The sequence below is a fragment of the Thunnus albacares genome, chromosome 18 (genome assembly GCF_914725855.1).
Source record: "Thunnus albacares chromosome 18, fThuAlb1.1, whole genome shotgun sequence".
NCBI classification, from domain to species: Eukaryota; Metazoa; Chordata; class Actinopteri; order Scombriformes; family Scombridae; genus Thunnus; species Thunnus albacares.
The window spans coordinates 28,725,701-28,749,369 of NC_058123.1; the positions used below are offsets into that span (position 1 = coordinate 28,725,701).

Below are 23,669 nucleotides of genomic sequence, written 5' to 3' on the forward strand. Positions count from 1 at the left end.
ATACCAAAAAAGATGTATCTGCAAAAAGCTAATATTGGCCAATTAATATCAACAGGCAGAGTCTGATGTTCACTGTGATGGATTACAAGCAAGTTTCAAGAGTTTGTCAATTGATTTTCCTGCCTCACAGAAATGAATTGAAACCACTGAACGCCTGGAATGGCAGAAAGAGTACGTTCCAATTTCTAAAACACAGCAGCATAATTTGTAGAGTTATTAGCCTTGAAGTAAAGTACATGTGATTTGTAGTAAATGGGCTTAAATATGCATTATCACCAGTATGGCCCTCTAGAATTCAATAGAGCCTTCATCACTGCATTCATCGACACACAACAATAATACTGCAAAAATAATTGGGACTAGCTGAAGAAATCCTTAGTCCACTGAAAATTTTAGTCAAGGACAATAAATGAATGAGTTCAGAAAAAAACAGAACATTAAACTTATAAAATTCTTAACAATGTGATTACTCTTGAAAAGTTGTGATTTCATGACGTTCATTAATATGTTTGTTTTTGCCACCATTGTGATTGACATCATAAATGACAGTTACCATGATTTACAACAGGGAAACATTAGAAATATGACATCTATTAGTAAATATTTCACTTCTTTTTCATTTAGCTGAGTTTTACTCTTTAAGGATAATTTGGTTTATTACAACATGAATCTCAGAGCTTTGGCCACTGTTTCCATCAGTTACGATAAAACTGTACCTAAAGTAATCAAGAGATCTGGGAACATGGCAACATCACATCTCTACAACAAAGTCCAACGGGGTAAACATGAGCAGCCAGATGACCAGACAGGTTGTAAGCAAACCAACAAACAATTTATCCAGATTATTGAATCCACTTTATTTGGAGGTCAAACTTAGAGTGAGAACACCTGAAATGTCACTAATAATCCCTTATTGCACAGGAACACTGTCTGCACACAACTATAGCAAGTACGGTAGGTGAAGGTTGAAGCAGGAAGTTGGTCAATAAACTGTGATGGATGATCACAATAGACATGGATAATGACTTTACTGTTCACCTTTGTTTTCTCTTACCACTAGGTTTGGCTAACCTGAGGGTTTGTTTCAAACCTACGTGATCATCTCACATTCGTTGACCCATCACACTTCTTTTTACTCATGTTGCCATCCATCCATCTATCCATCCATCCTTTCTGCTGTTTATCCGTGTCCAGGTTCCCCTGGCAGCTGGCGAAAACACAATAGCCCATACGTCCTTCACTCTAATCACGTCCTACAACTCTTCCTGTGGGATTGGAAAGCAATCAACAAGATGGGATATGTAATCCAATGTGTTTTGGGTCTGCCCTGGGCTTTCTCACAGTTGGATGTGCCCAAAAAACAGAGGCAGTGTAATAAGATGAGTCTGGCAAAAGTGTTTATGGCTGTTCCTAATGGGGTAAAAAGTCTAGAGAAGGGTGAGGTAAATTGTACAAATGGCGCACACTTTGAACAATCATTCCTTAGAGGCATTCATAGTGCCCCACTAAATTGTACATACAAAAAGTGTGAGAAGTAAGTTGTGTGAAGAACGAAAAAAGTTAGCCAGAGAAGTTTATATTCTGCCTACTTTCTAACCTCTACAGCCTGACCAATCCAGTGCCTACAGGGTTTTGCTCCTCAGACTGTCAATTTCATAAAGTTACTAAAATTGTTGGACCAGACCCCCAATTCCAACATCGGAAAGGTGTGGGGAAAAGTTTCAGATGCTGTTCAACTATCTGAAAAGCACTTCCGTCGGCATAGCAATGCCTTCTTTCTATCACTAAGGGTGAGCCCAGCTACCCTGCAAAGGAAACTCATTTTGGCTGTTTATGTGATCTCATTCATTTGGTCATAACCCAAACTCATGACCATAGGTGAGGATTGGGACATAGATTGTTCAATGCTTCAACACGGCAGTTTGATGCAGCACCAATCTGCCTGGCAGTCTTATGTTCCACCTCTTCCTCCTTCGCTCATGAACAAGACCCCAACGAGTCCAAACTTAATCACTTGCTGTGTTCCAAGATCTCAGCAATTGACTTGGTAAGTACAATGTTATTATTACTGATAGGACTGATGGCCAAACCTACAGAAAAATATGCAACTACTAATGAACCGCAATTGTCCTTAATTACAGCATAACATTTTGCTTTTGAAGCAGATTATTTTACAGTACCAATGCTGATGGAGTCCTCCCTTATCCCAGTGTCCTTCAGTTGGAGATCAGTTTTAGGGTGGCTTCCCACCAGCAGTCTCTCAGAGGAGCAGCATCCTGCAGCAGGTGGTGAATCAAAGATAATCCATCGTACCATTTCCCTTTGATGGCCAATAGTCAAAAAAATAAACTCTTTTACAAATAAATACAATATTTATACACACGTGATTGTTGAAAGCTAGGTACTTCATTGTGAATTGCTTTAGATGAACTTGACCAGCTGCCTCGGCATACTGGCTTAGACAAGAACTGGCTGTTTTCTGCATTAATGATTGTAATTATCACCTTGTTCGGTATTGTTTCCACGGTGTTTGACAAATTTTGATTTGGTCTGTAGAAAATATTAATTGTTGCTATTTGTAAACCTTGTTATGTACATCAGCAAACACATTTTTACAGGAGGACTACCAATTGAGGTAGCAGGGGTGAACAGGTGAACTGATCCTGGGCTGCTTCTTCATTTGAACAACAATTCAACGCAGGCTCCTAAAGCAAACTTCATGGTTCCTTATTGTTTTTTGAACAACTAGGCGTTCTTACATTTTAGAACAATCTCAGTCCAGCTGTGTGTCACAGGGCTGAAGGTGATAAAGATTTATTGTCTGTCCTTTCTGTTGCAGTGCTGATATTTTGTGGTATAACGAGGCCTCAAACAGGGTGGTGATCTTCATGTGGATAGATCCAACATCATGAGTTGGGATGTGTATTGATGTTTCCTATTCATCCTCCTTGGTATGATGTTGAAATGCAGAAAAAAATCCAAATCTTTCATTCTTCTTGACAACAGAACATGCAGACATCCAATTCCTCTTAGTTGCCTTGCAACAGCAGTTTCACAAATTTAACAACTTCAACAAAAGGGGTGTTTTTTTCCAAGTTGTCAAAACCCAAGCTCCATTTGAAGGCTGTATAACACTGCTCTGCAAACTGAAAATGTTCTCGTCAGTCAACTAACACTGTCGTCCACAATTGTGCACTGATGCATCTTTTCACCCAAGCAGAAACCCAACATGGGCCAAAAAAACTATGTGCTCGCTCACCTGTTTATAGCAGCGATAACAAACGATAGTGAACAAGGAAGCTTAGAGAAAGAAATACGGGACAGCCTCACCATCTTCCACTGCCTGGATTTTTCCAGAGTTTAAATTACACATGGTCCTTGTGAAGAAGATAGTAGGTGGAATGGCATTTGCAGTCACACATCTGGTATCAAAGTGCTTCATCTACAGTTTCAGATGCTTGATCATTCTCCCATTTCAATAGAGACCATCATTTTCCATCCAATGTGTTCCATCATTTAGTCTATACTTCCCAAACAAATGGGTTTGGCACAATAATGTCCTGCTGGGAAAGGTCTGCTCTCATTCAAATGACATGAGGTTTGCTGGTATCTGTTGAGAGAACAGAACAGATATTTAGCATAAATATTAGAAACGAGGAAAACTAAGCCATATCCAGGTCTTATTTAGAGGCTAATCTGTGTCTGTGTAAAGTAGTTTAATAGATTTCTTTGCCAATTGAGGCAAAAAATGAGGTATAAATACAACACTGACTTATCATCACCTTATAAAGCTGTTATGGTAAATGTGAGAGGCATAAATCATTGCCTCATTACATATCCAGAAGACACAGAGCAACATTATCATTCATTTGGAGTCATGTTTGTGTTCACCTGATGAATCCAGGTCCAAAATTCACTCTCCTTTTAGCTCTGGTTTGGTCTCTACCAACTCTTGAGAAAAACACTTGTCTCTTTAGCTGCTAAATGCTCCACACTGTTCACCAGCTAGTCTCTAACTGTGTCTGTCTTCTGTTTGGCGCTGGGCAAGTGGTGTACAGTGGCTTTATTTTTCACTGTGCTGATCATACCTGAGGTCTACTGCTCCTACAAGCCTCTTCCAGGTTTTTGTGCCAGATGATCGCTGAAAACCTGGATCCTGTCTGGAACTTGTAAACATTGCCTGTGAAGTGACATAAATATGTTACTAAAACCAAACAGGTATTAGCTTTGTGTCAGTGCATCAATTTAAATGAAGAAAAGGAAACATGTTCTGTTGGCAGGGGTGAAGCTGACCTTTGTCTGGGTCATTGAGTTGGAAGATGTTGGGTCTGGCTGGGTCATCTGGCAGCACCACCATCCACCCAGTCACACACACCTTCTTACAGGGGCTGGACTTATACTGTGGTAAGTACAAGAATGGGTCACATTCACAGCTTATTTTCACTTGAAGTAAAAGTTAAGGTAGATGAATACTTTTGCATTAAGGGGGTAACAGCATGGGAACATGAGACTGGACCTTATGGATAGTATGTCCACAGGCATAGATGCTGTAGCTACACTGCAGAAGCTACAGAGACAGTAGATTACTATTTTCTACATTGTAGAAAATAGTAATCGTAAACTGCAGATATCAAAGCACTTTGTACTTGCTGATTTTGATAAGGGCTACATTAATAAAGTTTTTTCTTCTTCTTCTTCTTGTTACACATCAATAGTATCCTTTTCAGTGATGAAACAAGACAAACCTTTCACCACCTTAGCCTCATATTCTTAAAGCAGCAAACTTACATGTTTCCTCTCAGAGGCCCTCAGTGCTTTCGCCCCATAGAATGTAAGTGTTGATCCAGACAGAGTGATCCAAAATCTGGTCCATGATGACAACTGCAAAATAAAACACATATGCTGAAAAGATCTTATTCACAATAAGATGATTCCTCTCCAATGTGCTGACATGGTGAAATCTACCTTACCTTGGGCTTCCGTCCCTCCTTCAGCTGTGTTTTCCTTCGAAGGGGTCCTTCAATGGTCACACTGCCAGCCTCGCTGCATCCATAGCAGGAGGTGGCAGCAGAGGAGCTGAGGGTGTTGGGAAATATGAGAAAAGATGGAAACACAAAACACTATAAGCAACTGAAACAGTTTCTGTTTAGTATTCAGAGTTTAGTGTGTACAACTCAGTTTGACATAATATGATTCTGATGAGGAACTATTGTCTGTTAAGTGCCTGTATTGATACAACAGGTTCTTGCAGGGAAAACACATTATATGCTGATTTAATGCTATGTGTATTTCTCGGCCAACTGGGTGGTGCATGTTTTTCTTTTTTTCCCAACAGGCCAAACAAATTACCATACATGGTGTCCTGTGCAGCTATTATTGAGTTTTCAGTAGAAAATGTATTTACTCTGTGAAAGATAGGGGCAGAAATCTATTGAACAGAGAGCAGAGAGACTACCACTGAATGTACACAGCTACCGGCTGTACTCCAGTTCAGTACCAGTTCTGTAGCTGTTTCAGTGTCCACTGGAAATGTTTTATTAGCGTCTGTTCTTTTTTCACGTTTTACAAGCATAAATACATGTTGGCAGCTCATTTAGATGATATGAGAGGCTTTGTCGCTCTACCTGAATATGGCAACCTTTTGTTGCTTCTAACTCTCTATGTTATCACTCATTTTAAATGTCAACATCGCGGTTTTTATTAATTTTGTCAGATAGCGTTGTGGGTGTAAAATAATGGTGTTATTTGCAAGCACAACAGCTTGGTAATAACTGCTGGTTTATGAGCTGTGATCAAATTTCATATTTCTTCTGCTATCTGACAATAGAAGCAGAAAAATATGTAAATGAGAAGAATTATGGATGCTGTGTACATTGGCTTCAATTTCTCCACAGACAGTAGCCTCAATAGACCAGAATTCAATGCAGTCACAAGATGTGTTGGTGTGGCTCCATGCTTGGAACCCTCTGCTACTGGTGTCCCTGTCAAGATGCACCATTTGACTTCAGAATAGTCCAGACTTTGGATATCCATATACAATGTGACTGAAGTGGAACGCACACATTATAGTGTATGACAATGACTGTGAACCATCTTGTAGAAACAGCATGCAAGTTACCAACACTGACATTATGCTTCCCAAAGTTAGCTTTTCTTTTCTTAAATAAGACAGACACAAGACAAACATAAAGCACACTACTGACTCTATCAGTTAAGTAAGACATGATCTAGTCTGACAAAAGTCACCTGTTGTCAGTGACACTGTACACAAAAACATTGTTGAATGTTGAGGCCACCCCACTTCCAGGACTTTTATGGATACATTGTTATTTTGCTAGAGCCTTAAGCCATGTTCACGTTATAGCAGAAAAACAGCTTTTGCCTTATTGTGCATGGTGTGTGTGTTTTTTTCATGGTGAAGGATCTATGATGATGCATTTAATGCACTGTGTAAAACTGTGTTGTACCTATAGTTCAACTTAACCCCGAGCCTTTGTGAGCACTGGCATGGGCCAAAGCTGTGTTAAAAGATTCAAATAAAAGATAAATGACTGTATTAATGCAATAACAAATCCTCCTCACATTAACAGCACAATAAAAAACATTTGCTGCACAAATTACCAGCCTTCAGATTCAATTATCAGGTATGTTACAAAAACACTATTTGAGTCTGTAGTGAGTATAGTGATCAGAATAGATAATGATACCTTACAAAACTTGCAAATAGCTAGAAGCTAACACTAAGTATTCGCTAATTGCTATTTGCCAATAATCCAACCAAGAATCCTGCACTGTCCGAGGTGGCACATGCAGCACAAGAGCATTTTTCCAATATAATGTGAACACAGCTTTACCACTGGGGTTAAGACCACAGGGCCTTAAAAATAAAAAGGTGTTATCCTTTGAGGTGATAAATCTCCCACTGGATTTTGGAAGATAGAACCTTGTGTGCAAAACATGTAAATAAGACCGCTTTGGAGTTATTCTTGAAGGTGCTACTGAAGGTTAGCATGTTTCAATGTGCTTCCAGTCTTAGTGCTAAGCTAAGCTAAACACATCCTAGAGCTACAGTATCTCTGTACTGCTTACACAGAGATGAATCAGTAAACTGATATATAATATCTCATCTGATTCTGGGAAAGATAATGAGAAAGTTTCTTTCACAAAACATCAGACTGTTCCTTTACCAATCAAGCCTTCCCTAAATGCTTTTAACCTGCCACTCAAACACTTTTCTAGTTACATAGTATGATGTTTGAGAGCCCATTCCAGACCATATAGTCATTGTGATTAAAGGGTTGGTTCACCCAAATTACAAAAAAAAACACATTTCTTACATCAAGCCATGTAAATAGTTCTGTTTTATTTGTCCTGGTTTTCAGAAATCTGTGTCTATGGCAGGGTATTGAAAATAAATACTTTTTTGGTACGACTACAATGTGTCTGTTGCACTGAATATCAAAAACTGCCACGTTCTGAAAGCTAGGAAATGTCTTATCAATCTTGTTACTGGTACTGTAGCTCTGGAATCGTATTGGCTTGTATTTGAAAATCTCAACTATACCCAGCCTTGTAGGTTTCTGATATTTCTGCCTCCAAACCAACAGTAGGACTGCATGGATAAAATTGTGATGCTGACAGCATTGAGAAATTACATTTAAAAAAATCAATAGCAACATCACTTTAAATGGGTCAGTGCCCCTGTAACTTTAGATAATCCACAGAACACACTGTCAAACATTTTGTTGGAACTACTTTTTTCTGAACAAATAGTCCCAATTAAAACTTTTGACAATGTGTCCTGTCAACAGTTATGGTCAAACTACCTGCTTTAGATTTTTTTTAGTAATTTGATTGAACTGACCCTTTATTACAACATTCATCCAATGTATCCTTTTTCAAGTGAGTCAAATGTACAGCCCACAGCCACATTCAGTTCCTGAGAGCTGAGTTAAAATGATACCTGGCTTCCACCAGCATGCAGTGAGTCTGACTTCTTACTCTAATAAAAAGGTGAATGAATTCTTGAAGTGATATTGACTTCTTGCTCTCCTGCTTCACTGTACCTGTAAACATAGCTGCGGCTCCGGGGGGAGTTGCGAAGCGGGACCCTCCAGTTGGGGCCCAGTGTTGCGTACATGCGGCCCCTGTTTGTCACATATTGTCAGAGTCAGTCTGAGGGGCTCATAGGATTGGCCTTTTGGTTAGCAGAATTGTTCAGTGTACCCTAAACCATTTATTGAGATATATGATATAAACGTCACTCTGGGACCAAACAATCTTTTTCATCTGCCAGTAACAAATATAAATAACATATCTTTTTGCAGGGACAAACATAGATATACAGTATGATTAACTTGATGTTAGGATGTTAGCAACATTCAAATACACTGATATTATATGCATAATGAACCCACTGCAGAGCACAGATTGGGAGTTAACACAGAAGTACAGTTCAAAGACAAATAAAGCTTTAAGTATAATGCTGGAGATATACTGTGTTCTTCTTATCGTCAACAAATCTCATGTGCAGAGCCAAACCAACAATGATCCGATCTGCTAACAACTGTAGTTTATTTTGACTCAATCCCACATACACTGTCCTGCTGCCAGAAATACTCACTAGAACACCAAATGTGGATTCATCCACCGCTGAAAATAGTGGTAACGCTTGATTTTACCGGTCCTTTCATTTTACACTAATTTTCCAAAAATGTTCTGAGTAATTTTCAGGTATTTAATGGTTAATTTCTTGGACATTTAACAGAGAGGGGGGTGCAGTTTGCTACAAATTTTACAAAAAGAAAAAACAACTCATAAAAACTCTATACTGAGCACATCTCCTGTATACTACTAAATTACAGTTACACAGCTGCCACTTTTAGGAAATTATTGAACAAACCTAATAGCTAATATATTGTTTGACACAAAAAACTACACACTGAACACTAAGTATTTTTTGTCTGTCATGAGTTTTAAGATTTTTTGTTAATTAACAACTACATATGAACCCAAATATAATGAGTGGACACTTACCGACTAAACCAGCTTAACACTTTATCTGTTTTTTCTTACAATTTGTAGCACATTGCACCATCCCATCTGTAAGATTACCTAAAAATTTTCTGTTAAATACCTGCAAATTACACTGAACATTTACATAAAATTAGTATAAAATTAAGGGAACTGTAAAATAAAGTGTTACCAAAAAAGTCCCTCACAAATGCACTATTTCCTCCTGTTTAAGAAATGTTTGTTAAAAACTCCAGCTGTTGTAGGAAATTACTGAACCTTTGTTAAAAATTCAAATATACAGTATATTTTGAGCTGTTTTTAAAGATGTACATCTTCAGTAGGAACCAATGGGTGGAAGTCAGGAAGAGACGGACTAACATATTGTTGCTCTGGATCCTTTCATGGGATTTGACGACAATATTTAAAATTTCGCTCAATCATGTAGGCACATTTTATTTGCCATTTCAAAGTGATTAAAGCCCTTACAGACCAAATGCTAAGATTACATATTATGACTGGCTCTCACCTCTCCATTACAGGTGACAGCTCCTCCCCAAACGAGCTTTCACTGCTGCCTGTTACAACAACAACAACAACAACAACAACAACAACAAACCTGTTATGAAGGAGTGTATTCTTTGGTCTCACATTTTTAAGAAAATCTAGTGAAGCATTTGCACATATCAGCGGTTTACTTGTATTTGACATGGACAGAATGTCTGAATATTACAGTCCTAAATAGAAAAACATTTGTATCATACGGTATATACATACCTAATGACAGGCCATTGGACACTGATGTACTGTGTGGATCATTTCTGACTGGACTCTGAGACTCTAAGAAGCTGTCATCCAGCAGATGTCGTGCTTTCTCTATGGGAAACGTGGCACTCCTGCTCTCTGACATGCCGTACTGACACATCATACTGTGGACAGAGAGGAACCATTACACAACAAGGAAAATACTGTATATAGATGCTGCAGTAAAGTCTGAGATCTGAGGACAGAGATTCTACACCGGCGTCCATTACAGCAAGCAACACAAGTGCTCAGACAGGTTTGAAACCTTTGAAGTTTAGAAGTGAGGTGAATGGAGCTTCAGACTCTGAGAATTGTTCAATACTGATATGGCATTGGATTCATATTTGTTGGACCGGTCAGCAACCTATGTGAATGTGAAGCCTGCAAACTTTAGATTCTACTCAAGCACTGTTCACTGCTACAGTGTGGTTCTACTTCACCTCAAGTACTCTACCTAAGTACAATTTTGAGGTACTTGTACTTTACTTGAGTATTTCCATTTGCTCCTCCTTTATACTTCCACTCCACTACATTTCAGAGGGAAATATTGTACTTTCTACTCTACTACATTTATTTGACAGCTTTAGTTACTTTTCAGATGACTATTTGACACAATGGATAATATAACAAGCTTTTAAAATACAACACATTGTTAAAGATGAAACCAGTGGTTTCCAACCTTTTTGGCTTTTGACGTCTTACAAAAACCAGTGTGTAGTCAGGGTCACATTTCACATGTCTATGAGTTGTTAACAGCTCCACCAAATAGTGATTTTTCCCTCTAAACTTCTCACTGTTTTTTTTTTTTCCCCTCTCCCATTAATCATCTCACGACCCCTCAGATTTATCTGGTGACCCTTTGGAGGGGCCTGACCCCTAGGTTGGGAACCACTGGACTAAACTAGCTAACTGTATATAAAGTAGTTGAAACTAGCTCCACCTCCAGCAGCTACAACAGTAACATGCTGCTCTAACACTGATGCTTCAGTATTAATAATCTAATGATGTCATATATAATAATATATCAGTCAGAGGGACCAAAATAGTTTTACTACATCAAGCTCATAATACTTATGTACTTTTACTGCAATACTTTAACTACATCAAGCTCATAATACTTATGTACTTTTAATGTCGCAGGATTTTTCATGTAGGACTTTTACTTGTGATGGAGTATTTTATTGAAACAATAGGGGATTTTTAACAACTCAAAAACATTGGGAGTTGATGAGAAAGACACAAATTTACCAATGTTGTTGTAGTTTCCTACAACTGCCACTAGATGTTCCACATCTTATTGGACACTTTTAAACTTAGAATTAGGGTTTAACATAGAGATTGATCTTTATTGAATCCTACAGCAAATCTAATGCTGTTGTGACTCACTTGTTTCCCAGACTATGGCTCTTCCTGTGGTGAGAGGGCGGAGGGGTGGGGATGTGAACCCCCACAGAGGCATCAGGGCAGGTAGGCCGTCGGTTATACCTCAGAGATGCAGATACCTCAGACAGACCTGAAACACAGCAAACAGGTCATCAATGCTAGCTGCTACAATACTGCTACTCTATTTTCATAGTATGTGAAATTACATCAAAGAAAAGCAAAAAGCTAAATAACTTATAGGAACAAGGGACCTTTTACAACACTATGGGATGGTGCAGGACCCACATTAGCTGATATTGTGCTTTAGTGTATTTCTTGTAAATACAGTAGATTCTACAGTAGTTGGGATCATGTACAGCTCTCCTTTATAATCATGCTGCACGAAATCCACTAGATGGAGCCAGTGAGGCAGAAAATGAGCCTCAACATGAAAAGCATTATTTACATCAGGAACCAAAGCCTCCATCCCCTGTAGCAAGTCTATCTATGTTCTTTGTACAGTGATTGTATGAATGTGTCAGGTTGGTCCTCATAATACTATCATCAGTCCGTCCACAGCACTGCCTTCTGGCTGGACAGCGGTGGATTAGTGAATTGATGCAGTGTTAGGTTGTGTTTTTTGTGCCAGTGGAACCTCTGAGTCACACCCTGTTCCCTCTCACTGGAAACCCACTGGGGCCATTCAATCATTTAGACGTGACCAGTAAGGACCCAGCAGGGCAGTCTGTGTTCAACATGTTCTGCTTGGAATACTTGTATGAAGAAACGTTTTTTTAATTGTAATAAGTACTATGAGCCTCGTGAAAAATAAGAACTGAGCAACTGCAGCATGAAGACAACCTCACACACTGCAGAGGACATGCAGACAGACAGCTGTACTCTATGCAATTGTGCCATGGGGGTTTGGTGGGGAAACATATATTCCCACTGATGCTGTACTATGGAATGTGTTCAAGTTTGAATCTTTCCTACAAACAGGAGATTTGTAGGACATTTTTACTCATCTGCAATTTTGCAATCATGAATACTAATGTGGAAAAAGTTAGAATTAAAGGAATCCATGTAATGTGGCAGTATAATGTGATTGCTTTGGGACAGAAGCAGCCTTAATGTGTCTTTATCACTACTATTAGCATATAAAGACTCATGCTGGTTGGGGTAACAGAAGCTTGCTGGAGAACTGCACACTCAGCGAAATACTGCCAAGCAGAACTCATGAAAACTCACTTAAAGTACACAAAAGACAACTATTCTTTTAGAAAACAAGGTAATATTGTTTATTCCAGATTTCAGCTTTTTTCACAACTTTTGACAAACAGCATTTCCCATAAGCCCTTGACCATCACGAGTCCACCACAGCAGCACAGTCAAGTGTCTGTGGTTAGTTCATGTGTCTGTAATAACAGCAGGGCAGTCGAGTGTCTGTGGTTAGTTCACATGTCTGTAATAACAGCAGGACAGTTGAGTGTCTGTGGTTAGTTCACATGTCTGTAATACCAGCAGGGCAGTCGAGTGTCTGTGGTTAGTTCACATGTCTGTAATAACAGCAGGACAGTCGAGTGTCTGTGGTTAGTTCACATGTCTGTAATAACAGCAGGACAATCGAGTGTCTGTGGTTAGTTCACATGTCTGTAATAACAGCAGGACAGTCAAGTGTCTGTGGTTAGTTCACATGTCTGTAATAACAGTAGGATAGTCGAGTGTCTGGTTAGTTCACATGTCTGTAATAATAGCAGGACAGTCGTCAACTTCAGTTGTCAGAATGTCCCAGTTAACTTTCTATGCATATCATTGTTATGATTGTAAGTTCTCAATAAAGGACTCCCACTATTTGGAGAAAGTAGCCTGTAAAAAAGTGTGCTATGTAAGTAGGCCATAACAGTTAATCAGTACATTAAATCAATATTTAATTTCTTTGTAAGGTTGTGGCTATAAAGCCACTAACAACTGCACTGTTTCCTTCAAGCCAACAAAAAGTGATTATAGATCGGTAATGAATCTTTTCATTTTAGGTATTTCTAACTTAAGTTTTATTTTCAAATGTTAAAGCTAAAATTAATTAGATTCAATTAGAGATGTTAAGAGATGATAATGCTATCAAATCCCAACCATGCAAACCTAAAAGAGTGGAGAAACTAGAAATTGCAGATATTTCCATACAAGGTTTCACTGATTAGATGAGTATGAAAATGATATGTATTATATACTATGACTTTCACAGTCACCAGATCTCAACTCAATTGAACACCTATGGGAGATTTTGGAGCAACGTGTTAGACAGTGCTCTCCACCACCATCACAAAACACCAAATGAGGGAATATCTTTTGGAAGAATGGTGTTCATCCTCACAGTAAAGTTCCACACACTTGGAGAATATATGATAAGGAGCACTGAAGATGTTCTGGAGGCACACCTTCCTACACATTATATATGGTTTTACTTTTGTCATCCAATTGTATTTTAGTTGACTATTAATGTGTCAGTTTTTGCTTACTACCTGTGGACATTTTTTTTTTTCTGAGAGCTGATAGGAAGGCTGAAATGGACACCCAGTAGGATTGGCAGGTTCAACAAAGCAGGAACAAACAAGAAAACTGTGATCTTACATGTCTAAAAACCCCTTTGAAACGTCATGTTCCAGGTGATTGATGTTAGCTCTTAGCTCATCTCTAAGCACATGTGCGTACTTATTCAGCTACTGCTCAGACATTACAAAACAGCTTGGATGAATTTGCGGTTTGAAACTTCAGTCACGAGAAGCTGAGCCACAAGCGTCCCAGAATAGATGATTTATAGAACATAATTCACATGAGCTAATATTCTCAGGATCATCACAGCTCAATTCAAATACAGCACCATCATTAGAGGGGTTTTCTCTGCTGACGTGCTGATGGCTGTAGAGGTGGTAAACTGGATGAATGCATCATGTCACGTGTGATTTCTCTTGTTTTTGTGCTCGCACATGTTCTGCTCAGTTCATAATGCCATCTCATACTGACTTGTTGTACATGGAGAGAGTGAGTAAACCAAATTCTTCAGTTTGGCAGTGTGTATGTGTCAGTGTGTGTGTGTGTGTGTGTGTGTGTGTGTGTTTGAGACTTGTTTATGCTGAATGAGCCAATAAGCCAGTGGACACAGCCAGAACAGCTGTTTTCTGCCATGTTATATAACACTAAATGATCATCTGACCAGCATGAGGAGAAAACCACCGACATTCATTATGTACTGATGAGACACTGCTGATTCTTGGGAAAAAAAACAAGTATATATACAGGTCCGCTCAGAACAACAAGTCTTTTTCTTGACATTGAATAATAAATAAAAGCAAAAAGGGAAACAAGTAAAATTCACAGATTTAGTTGCATGCAGAAGGTATCAAACAGTTATTTGTTTCGGTAAAAAGTGTTTTTACTGTGTACAATGCACAGTATGTTTACTCAAGTACTGCACTTCAGTACTTGTGGTTAATACTTCTTTAACTGAAGTATATTTTTGAATGCAGGACTTTTAGATTGTAGCGATGCTGCTTGTTTCACCATCACTGACCCCACCCTCAAAGTAGAAGTGTGAGTGATTTGCTATTTTCTCACTAAGCAGGGCACCCTTACTCTGATCTAAACCAGTTTTGATTGGTACACTGAGCTCTGTCTCTCAGGAAGAATACAAATTCCACTGTCTTGTCTGGAATAGTCTGACTCCCACATCAACAATAACTCTAACACTGACCGGCTGCAACTTGAACCGAAATTGTTGAAACTTGTTCGGGGCTGTACACAGGGCTGGAGGAAGTTCTGCTGCCAGACACTGTTTGTGGTAAAAAACAAGCATCTCTGTACCTCTTTACTTATAAATATTCTATATATCTACATTAAAAAGTCAGTCATTTAACAGTCACAGTTTGTAATCACACTGAGAAAAACACTAGAACACTTGAACATAAATAAAAAGTAAGTGCTCTATTGCTGACTGCTAAAGCTGTACTTAAAAATTTTCTATTTAAAAGGGGTGGTCCAGTGATTTAGTATTGAACTTGCATGTATTCAGGGGACTTGTGAGACAGATTTAAAAAAAATAAATCTTGAAAATCACAGAAGCAGAGGTTGAGTTATCCTGACTTTTTGTCCCTGGGTCACACTACAATAAAACTGAATCCTACATCTCCCATAACGCAACTCAATAGCTTCTCAGACTCTTGCAGAGCCACAGAAGACATTAAACAGCTGTTTTCACAGGCTGAGTAATGCACACCATGATGAGCAAATTGACGTTTATACATAAAACTGGTGGATTGGCCCTTTTCTCCCACCAAGGCAACATTTTATATGTCCGTAGGCAACAACATCTTCTCTTCAGGCTTTGACTGAATGTGTTTCTTATTGTAACATATGAAACACTGTTACAGTCTCATACTAACTTATGATAACGATGAAAGGTTTATTACGAATCATGTAAAGTTTATTACAAGATGAGCTTGTCTGTCATAATAATAAGAAAAATACGTCTTTATAGGAGAAAATATCTTGTCGTAAAAACAAGAAACTGAGCATAGTTTTTGTTCACCCTCAAGTGACATTCTGTTTCTAACCAAACTTTTCCATGTAATGGCTCAGACACGTGCTTCCTTCCTGAATGATTCACTGATGGCCTGTGTATTATAATGAGTGCAGCACGTTACACTCTTGGCACTGAAAGATGCTTTTGTAATTAACAAGCACTGAAACTTAAACTTTTCCTTCCTTTACTGCACAATCCCCTCCGGTCAGTCCAGTGACAAACACTTAATGACTCGGTCACACTGTAAAGATTAATACCACCAAATTGTCTAAATTGTGATTGCACAAAATTGTCTGATAAGTGGTAGCGAAAGACAGAGAAAGAGAGAGAGAGAGAGAATAGCGGTTGCTATGACAACCGTTACAAACACATCCCACCGTGTGGCTGGCCAGCCTGCGAGACATGAGTCTATGGAAAAAGATCAATGTGTTAGCTCCCATGGCTGACATTTTGCTGCTGTGAGACTGCTATTAGCTGCGTCGTTAACTTGCTCATGGGAAATTTTAGTCAGACATTTGCTCTACATGACTCTGAGCTCAAGTAAAGAATGGACTGGCTTAACCTGCTATGAATGATATGAGATCATATATCTAAAAACAATGCATTGTTTAAGTGCAAATAGCTTCAGTCAACCACTCGTATTGTATTCTGAAGCCACAACATGTAAAAACTTCAAAAACAAAGAAAGATTTTTCTATTTATTCTCACAGCTGTCTTTGCTGTCTGCCACGCTGACAAATTCATGTAGATAAATCTGAATAAAAACAGAAATGTAATTCAGTCACACTCACACGCAGAGAAGGTTATTAAAGCCACCCACAGCTCAGATTACAACCAGGTACGTTTGATTTGTGAACAGTTTATTGCAACCACATTTAATGATTATACACCAACTGAGGAGGTTTACATGAAAACTGGTGACTCCAGCTTGACCAAATTAAACTATACTAATACTCTAGGTACTGATAATGCTCTTTACTCTTTGTCCGATTAAACTGTTTAAAGCCTCATGGAGTCATTAGTGGTGCTGTAGAGTGATGTTATAATGAGCTTGGGCCTGTTTGTATCTTGTGTCCTTGAGTCCACATGTTCTACCATCATGTGGATGAGAACAGCAGGGGTGCCAACATAGAGGGCTCCAGCAGGAAAAAAAAGAAAAAAAAGAAAGAAAGAAAAAAAGAAAGAAACTTTTGCCAGAATAGATTGGAAATGTGGGAGAGGCTGCTGGTTCTGGAAGTGTTTTTCCTCATTCTGTATTCCCATTTCAAATATTTCTTTAAATAATCTCCTCAATGCTACTGAACATGGAAACACAGGACTCTCCTGAATAATGTAACAATCCTATAATATTATATTACGACCACCAGTTTCAATTATTTCAACTTTATTTCTGAGAAATTAGGTTTTTGTCTGTAATTTTGGCGGAAAGCAAAAAATACTACAATACTCATGTGCCTTGGCTGCCGTTGCTATAGAGAAGAAACCATGGACACAAATCAGAGCGTGATGAATTCAACTTCAACTTCGTTGCTGAAGTTGTAAATGATATGACCCAGAAATTAAAAGTGAACGTATTCACTCTGTGGATTATAAAATCAGTTTTTTCAACGTTATCTTTAGCTTCTGTCCACTTTTAGCCGCAAACATGACTAAATTTTTAAGGACCAGTGTGTAAGATTTAGTGGTATCTAGCAGAATGGCCTGAAATATAATATTCATAAGTATGTTTTAATTAGTGTATAATCACCTCAAAATAAGAATCTTTGTGTTTTCGTTACCTTAGAATGAGCCCTTTATTTACATAGAGAGCAGGTCCTCTTCCATGGAGCCCGACATGTTGCACTGCCATGTTTCTACGGTAGCCCAGAACAGACAAACCAAACACTGGCTCTGAAGAGGGCCTTTCACGTTTTCCACGGCCACCTTAAGTTCTCCTTCACACTTGGGAGGGTAGGGTTAGGGTTAGGGTTAGGTTTAGGGTTAGGATTAGGGGGTTAGGGTTAGGGTTAGGGTAAGGGTTAAATTTCATACTGATCCAAGACGTAGAAGAGATCAAACTGTGAGTCACTTAACATTGTCTATGGGAAAAATGAATAGGATTTTTACATCCGGAACCCAAAATAGCTCCTCCCGCCTAGCAACTCCATGCAGTGCAACATCGTCTGACAACACACTGCATTGGCTAATCAAATACCTACAAACACACCTTTCTGAAGACCAGCGTTAATTTGCATTTGAGATCCATGATGAAATGTGTTCATTTTTCATCATCCAATGAAAACAGTAACAATAAACAATAAAGCGGTTTTACTGTAAAGTCTTATTGAAGGAGCTGCAGCATCTGTGAAATCACACACTGTAATTCCTGATTAGTATAACAATCTCCTCCTGGAGCCAATAACGTCTCTTGCTCAGATGTTGATTTAGCTGTTTGACCTGTTTCTCTACTGTTAATAAGAAGCATCTTGCATTAAGCAATGTTCTGTCTCTGTCAGTAATATCAATAATCAGTAATGTCAGCACTTCTTGGAAGAACCACATTAATGGACTTAATTCAACAAAGATGGCAGACAGTGATCAGCAAACCACGTGGAAGATACACCCTACATCCACCAGTTCACATATGCAGAGGGAATTTACCTGGAAATGTTTGATTCATTTTGTTATGATTGGGAAATGGTAAGTATGCAAGTGTTATGACAATTTCTAGGATATGAAGTCTTGATGAGAATTTATCTCTGTAATTTCTATGAAAGAATGTAGGAAGTTATAGGTATTTGCTTCCTATAATATTCATTGCGGGTAAAAAAGCTGTTACGAGGAAAAGTAGCTCTGCTAACACAGGAGGAATGGCTAGTAATTGTTGAATTAATCCTGATGGAAAAACTGACGTATAATTTGAAACACTGCAGGAAAAATGGGAAAAGCTGTTATTATTCAAGACTCAAAACGGTAGAAATGGAACTACAAATGACTCCTTCACCAGGATTGCATAAATGATTGAAATATTATTGTAAATGTTTTTCTTTTGTAACTAATAATAGTGACAAAGGCTTTTGTCACTATTATTAGTTAATGTTTCAAATCTCTTCTCAATAAAAATGTGAGGGGCAAAAAAAAGAAAAGCATTTTCCAGCTGGAGCAGCTAATGTTTGGCATTTTTCATTGATAAATGATTGATCAAGTTACTACTCAAATGACTGACAAGTATATAAACTTCATAAACATTTCAGCATTAATCCAACTTTCATGTATTTCACTTGAAGGCATTTCTCATTTTATCTCATATAAAGAGCATATAATGCAAATAATGTTAGCATTGTTTGAACTTTACATGCGCATGATCATGCTAAATGTCCTCATTGACACATATGGAAGCAGAGCTCACACACAGACAGCTGCAGAGTGCCGTGCTGTCTTTGATGTGGCTGTGGGTTCATCCCTCTTTATTATCATGACCTACATCTAGTTCTTGGCTTGTTCCTGCTGAATTACATCACCCCAGCCCACTCCAAATGAACCCCTCCAAACCCCAGCACATCATAAGAAAGGAAAATAAAGGAAGTAGACTGGCCCTCTACAACATGTCCTCATGGAACTTTTCACTCAGTTCCAACTGCGCTGGCCTATCTACACAGTTTACAAATGCAAGAGGAAAGTTATTTGTCTCTCTGCGGCTTTCAGAGTGTGTTCAGTACAGCCTCCTCACCTCCATGATGACTTCAGGGAACAGAGAGAGGTGAGGGAGGATGAAGGATGAGCAGGAAATGACACTGACAGAGCAGACCATTTTGATTGTTTGTGTAACCCACTCAGGATAGCCAGCAAGCTCTCTGCTGTTTTCATCTCTGACCTTATCAAAATCACCTGTCAATACACACTGGTACTTCAGGAACCTGTTGTTACTGTCTTCATTCTGCTATGGTCAAAACACTGAACTACAACAGCCTTTCTTCTTTATGCTCATGAAGGGAGACTCAGGTGAATAATTAAACAGGCTCTGTTTTTTACAGTAGATCAGAGTTTCTTAATCTGTCGCCTGAGAGACATTGTAGGAGTTGCATACACTGCTCTCAAACAGTTTACTTCTTCTCATATCATCTCATCTGGCTCTCTGAACTGTGGAATACCTCAAGGCTCTGTTCTAGGTCCCCTTCTGTTTTGTATCTACCTGCAGAATAATACATAATCATAACTTACACTGCTGTGCTTATGAAACGTAACTTTACATATACATAAAACCAGGGACACGTTATATCTTGTTGGCTTAATTCGCCCAAAAACCAAAGTGCAAAAGTCTTCTGGTCACTGTGAAGTTGCCAGGCAACAAACAGACTCCAGGAAATCACTGTACCTGGCTACAAATACTTACTGCACGTAACCGCACTTTGGGTTTTGTACAGATTAAACAACCAAGATATAACGTGTTAATATGTGAACTTTAGAGGTACTGGTAGGTAGAGTTTTCATACACTTTGGACCAAGCAACAGCTACCATGGCTCAAGGCTGAAGCCAATGCAGAAGTACCTTTAAGTGCTACCTCTAGATGCTCCAACTGACTCACATTCAAAAAGCCATCTGTAGTGATGCGTCATAGTCATCAGGCTCAACAATTGAACATCATAAAATCCAATTGGGAGTGATCTAATGCTTGGAGAAGTCTTTTCCAAACCTCCCAAAATATCCCCTACTGTCTGACACAAGCAAAGGGAAACTTTTCCGATTTTTACATTTGATGCTTAAGTATATCAAGGTTTGAATGAGTAAATAGATTATAAATCTTTTTCAAAAACAAATTCCTTAGTTTAAGTAATATGCCTGACAAAATAAAGGCTTTTGACACAACTTCTCTCCTTGCTCTGCCTAAGAATGCCTGAAGAATGTTTCCCTTTAAGTTGACATATTTTTAAACATTAACCACCCCCAAAAAAACTTCTGTTTACTGAAAATTATGTCCATGAAGCATTCAAAACATCAGAAAACACCTAACATGAACACAATGTCAAACGTAACAATAAAGTGAAAACAAAAAGGCACTTCAGTCAGATTATCACACTAGGATTTGCCTCTAACGAGATGAACAAAATGTATAATATAGTTATTCAAATAATGAAAAGTACTGTTGGTTTCTTCTACTTAACTTTTTTACCTTTTTCTATTGTATAATACAGTTTATGGATAATTAGAACTAAGCTTATGATTACATAAAGGTTTACTGTTCTTGTTTTTTCAGTGTTAGTGATGTTGGTGTGATGTGTCTGGTTCTGACATATAAAACGAAAACCTAATAAACTCGAATTCGAATGTAATTGAATCTAACGACCCTAATCAAAAGAGTATTGCATCAGTGTAACTCTGCCACATGTGTGTCTTACCTGCCAGGTCTTCTTTAGAAGAAGCGATGCGAGGAGAACTGTTGCCAGGCTCAATCTTCAAAGACAGCCTGAAACACAAATGGTTTCTATCAGACACACCAGCCCAACTGCTGCACTCTGGCCAGCTGATAGTTCCTACTACCCAGACAGAAATACATCACTGTGGTGATATCCTCTCCAGCAGCTTAATTACACAGTTACACAGAAAACGATGCAGAAAGTGTCTAAACTTTGTTTTTCAACCACTTACAGTGTATCTGATGATTTCACAAAGCCAATTTTACAGACCTTTTTCCTGCGGTCCCAAATTATTTACCCAAGACAATTAAATTAAATTAAAAAAAACCAGAACCAGCCGATGACTAACTGAGCATTTCTCCCCTAAACAATGAGGGTTCAGTGTTTGCATCATCTCTTGATGTAAAAGGGTGAGAAAAAGGAACACATGGCACAGTTATTTGGATCTACTGTATAAGATACAAAGATATGAAGGGAGTTCATGTTAAGATCATATACAGATAGACAGGATTCACTGGTTAAATCCTTGTTTCAAGCCAGTCAAGACTGCTGTGTTTTAGGCTGGTATAAATTTTGATTGGATTTGCATAAAAATGACTGGAAGCCTCTGGGTGACAGATGAATTCATTTGAGTTAGGAGTGTCATAGTGCCATAAGTCAAACCCAATACTGAGACATTTTGGGGAGTTAGAGTGACTCCAATTGATGGCTGTGTAGACACGCATCTTCATATTTTGTATTTTCAACTTGAAAATTGACAATTAAAGCTCTTCAGATATAATTTCTCCTAACCCTCTTTTCTCCAGTTGTCTTGGTGGGTAAATATTTTTTTTTAACCTTAATTTATTCAGGGAAGTTTCACTGAGAGAAAGCCTCTCTTTTTACAGGAATGCCCTGATCACAGTTTCACACATTCTAGACTCACAGGTCAGTCTCTAAATGCTTATAGAGATTGAGGACAATCCCCCAAGTTTCTTTGTTAAAACTGGGTGGAAACAATTAGAGAGTTTTTTTAAAAAAAGCTCTGCATTGCAGAACCAATCCAAAGTCTTCAGAGTGGCCAGTCATATTGGGGTGGTGACATGCAGTTCACTACGGAGGAGAATGGGGGGAGAGCGTCATTTCCTGTAAGGCGTGTCCCTGACAAAATGTAAGGGGGGTAAATTTGTTAGCGGCAGTTCTCGCTGCTGTTCAAGCAACTACTGTGCATTTAGAAATCCCCAGACTTTGGTAGGTGGAGATCTTTGATTGTCTGGTATTGCAAGACTACACACTTTCACACCTGGAAGCTCTACTGGAGCAGTTGGGGTTGAGGGCCTTGCACAGTGGTGGTAATGATGGAAGGGTAAATGCTGCTTTTTCACTTTCCCAACCCAGATTTATCCTGCCAGTCCAGAGATTTACCCGACGACCTTCTTGTCACAAACTCACTTCTCTAACCTCCAATGCCCATATTGAATCAGGAGTAAAAATATCTTTAAGATTGGCTTTGTCAAACCTTCATACACACTATTAGATGTTCACAGACAAACACTGGTGGTGTATGATGCACATCAAAACCCCTAACACAGTTTTCTCTTTAAGCACCTCAGTGAAAAGCAGAAATTTGATCACATTTCCTCCCCAGATGTTTTGTGCCTGTCTTTAAACATCATTGTCACCATGTAGGAAATTAGTGTTCTTACTTTAACATGTTATTCCTCAGATTAGCATGTTTTGTAGACCCATAAATAAATCAAATCTTAAAGATCTGTACATCCCGGCTGCTGTACCATGACTGCTTCTTCTGTCTATGTGACACATCCAGTGTGTGCTGAGGGTTTCAACTGATGCAGTGCTCCATGATGTGGCTGTAGTGTGTTGCACTTTATGAAGGCTTCATACAAATAGTAATACAAAGATATTCACAAAGTGTAATAAACATTGGATCAAGTCTATTTCTGTTTAAGGCCACAACTCCTCATAAGTTAAAGAACTGAGATCTGGGTGAGATTCATACACCACATGGAAAATAAGATCTTTAAACTTAAATAGTGTTTCATCACACTGCCACCTCCTTCACAACTGTAACTAAGGCTTTACCCCTAATTAGGAACCATCCGCATGCTGACAAATCTATGTGTTTCCTTTTCTTTCTGTTTTTCTCAGTTTAAATTCTCCATGAAGAGATGACATTATGAGACTTGCACTGTGGAAACATTCTGAGCTTGTTGTGACAACAGATAAAAACCTCCAACCTTCCTCCACAGCTCTGACTCTTAAAGGGGACATATTATGCTTTTTGTGATTTTCTGTTATTAACATACTGTTATGATGTCAGATATCTGTGTTAAACATGGTCTGAGCCATAACCCTCTGTTGCTAAGGTTGTTGCAGATGCAGAGTAAGGGTCTCTGGCACAACTTCACCTACTTCCAAGGTGCATGGAGAAGGGAAAGAAGTCTAGAGAGATGAGAACTCCAGCAACACTTATAGTATGAAGATGATGATATATTTTTATGACAAAATTTTTTAATGATGT

At 38.6% G+C, this 23,669-nt stretch overlaps 1 protein-coding gene across 2 annotated transcripts in view; it reads right to left on the bottom strand.

The window, feature by feature from the left end:
* Positions 1-299: 299 nt before the first annotated feature.
* The window catches only part of LOC122968979 (ras-specific guanine nucleotide-releasing factor RalGPS1-like), a 121,396-nt gene continuing 98,026 nt past the window's right edge, over positions 300-23,669 (bottom strand). For both annotated transcript variants that reach the window (XM_044334532.1, XM_044334533.1), the window contains exons 11-20: positions 21,131-21,198; positions 11,203-11,329; positions 9,790-9,941; positions 9,542-9,590; positions 8,067-8,147; positions 4,971-5,076; positions 4,789-4,881; positions 4,294-4,399; positions 4,089-4,180; positions 300-3,610 (exon numbers count right to left, since the gene is read on the bottom strand). In XM_044334532.1, the coding sequence (XP_044190467.1) occupies positions 3,581-3,610; positions 4,089-4,180; positions 4,294-4,399; positions 4,789-4,881; positions 4,971-5,076; positions 8,067-8,147; positions 9,542-9,590; positions 9,790-9,941; positions 11,203-11,329; positions 21,131-21,198 (904 nt within the window). In that variant the 3' untranslated portion in view covers positions 300-3,580. The remainder of the gene's footprint in view (positions 3,611-4,088; positions 4,181-4,293; positions 4,400-4,788; positions 4,882-4,970; positions 5,077-8,066; positions 8,148-9,541; positions 9,591-9,789; positions 9,942-11,202; positions 11,330-21,130; positions 21,199-23,669) is intronic.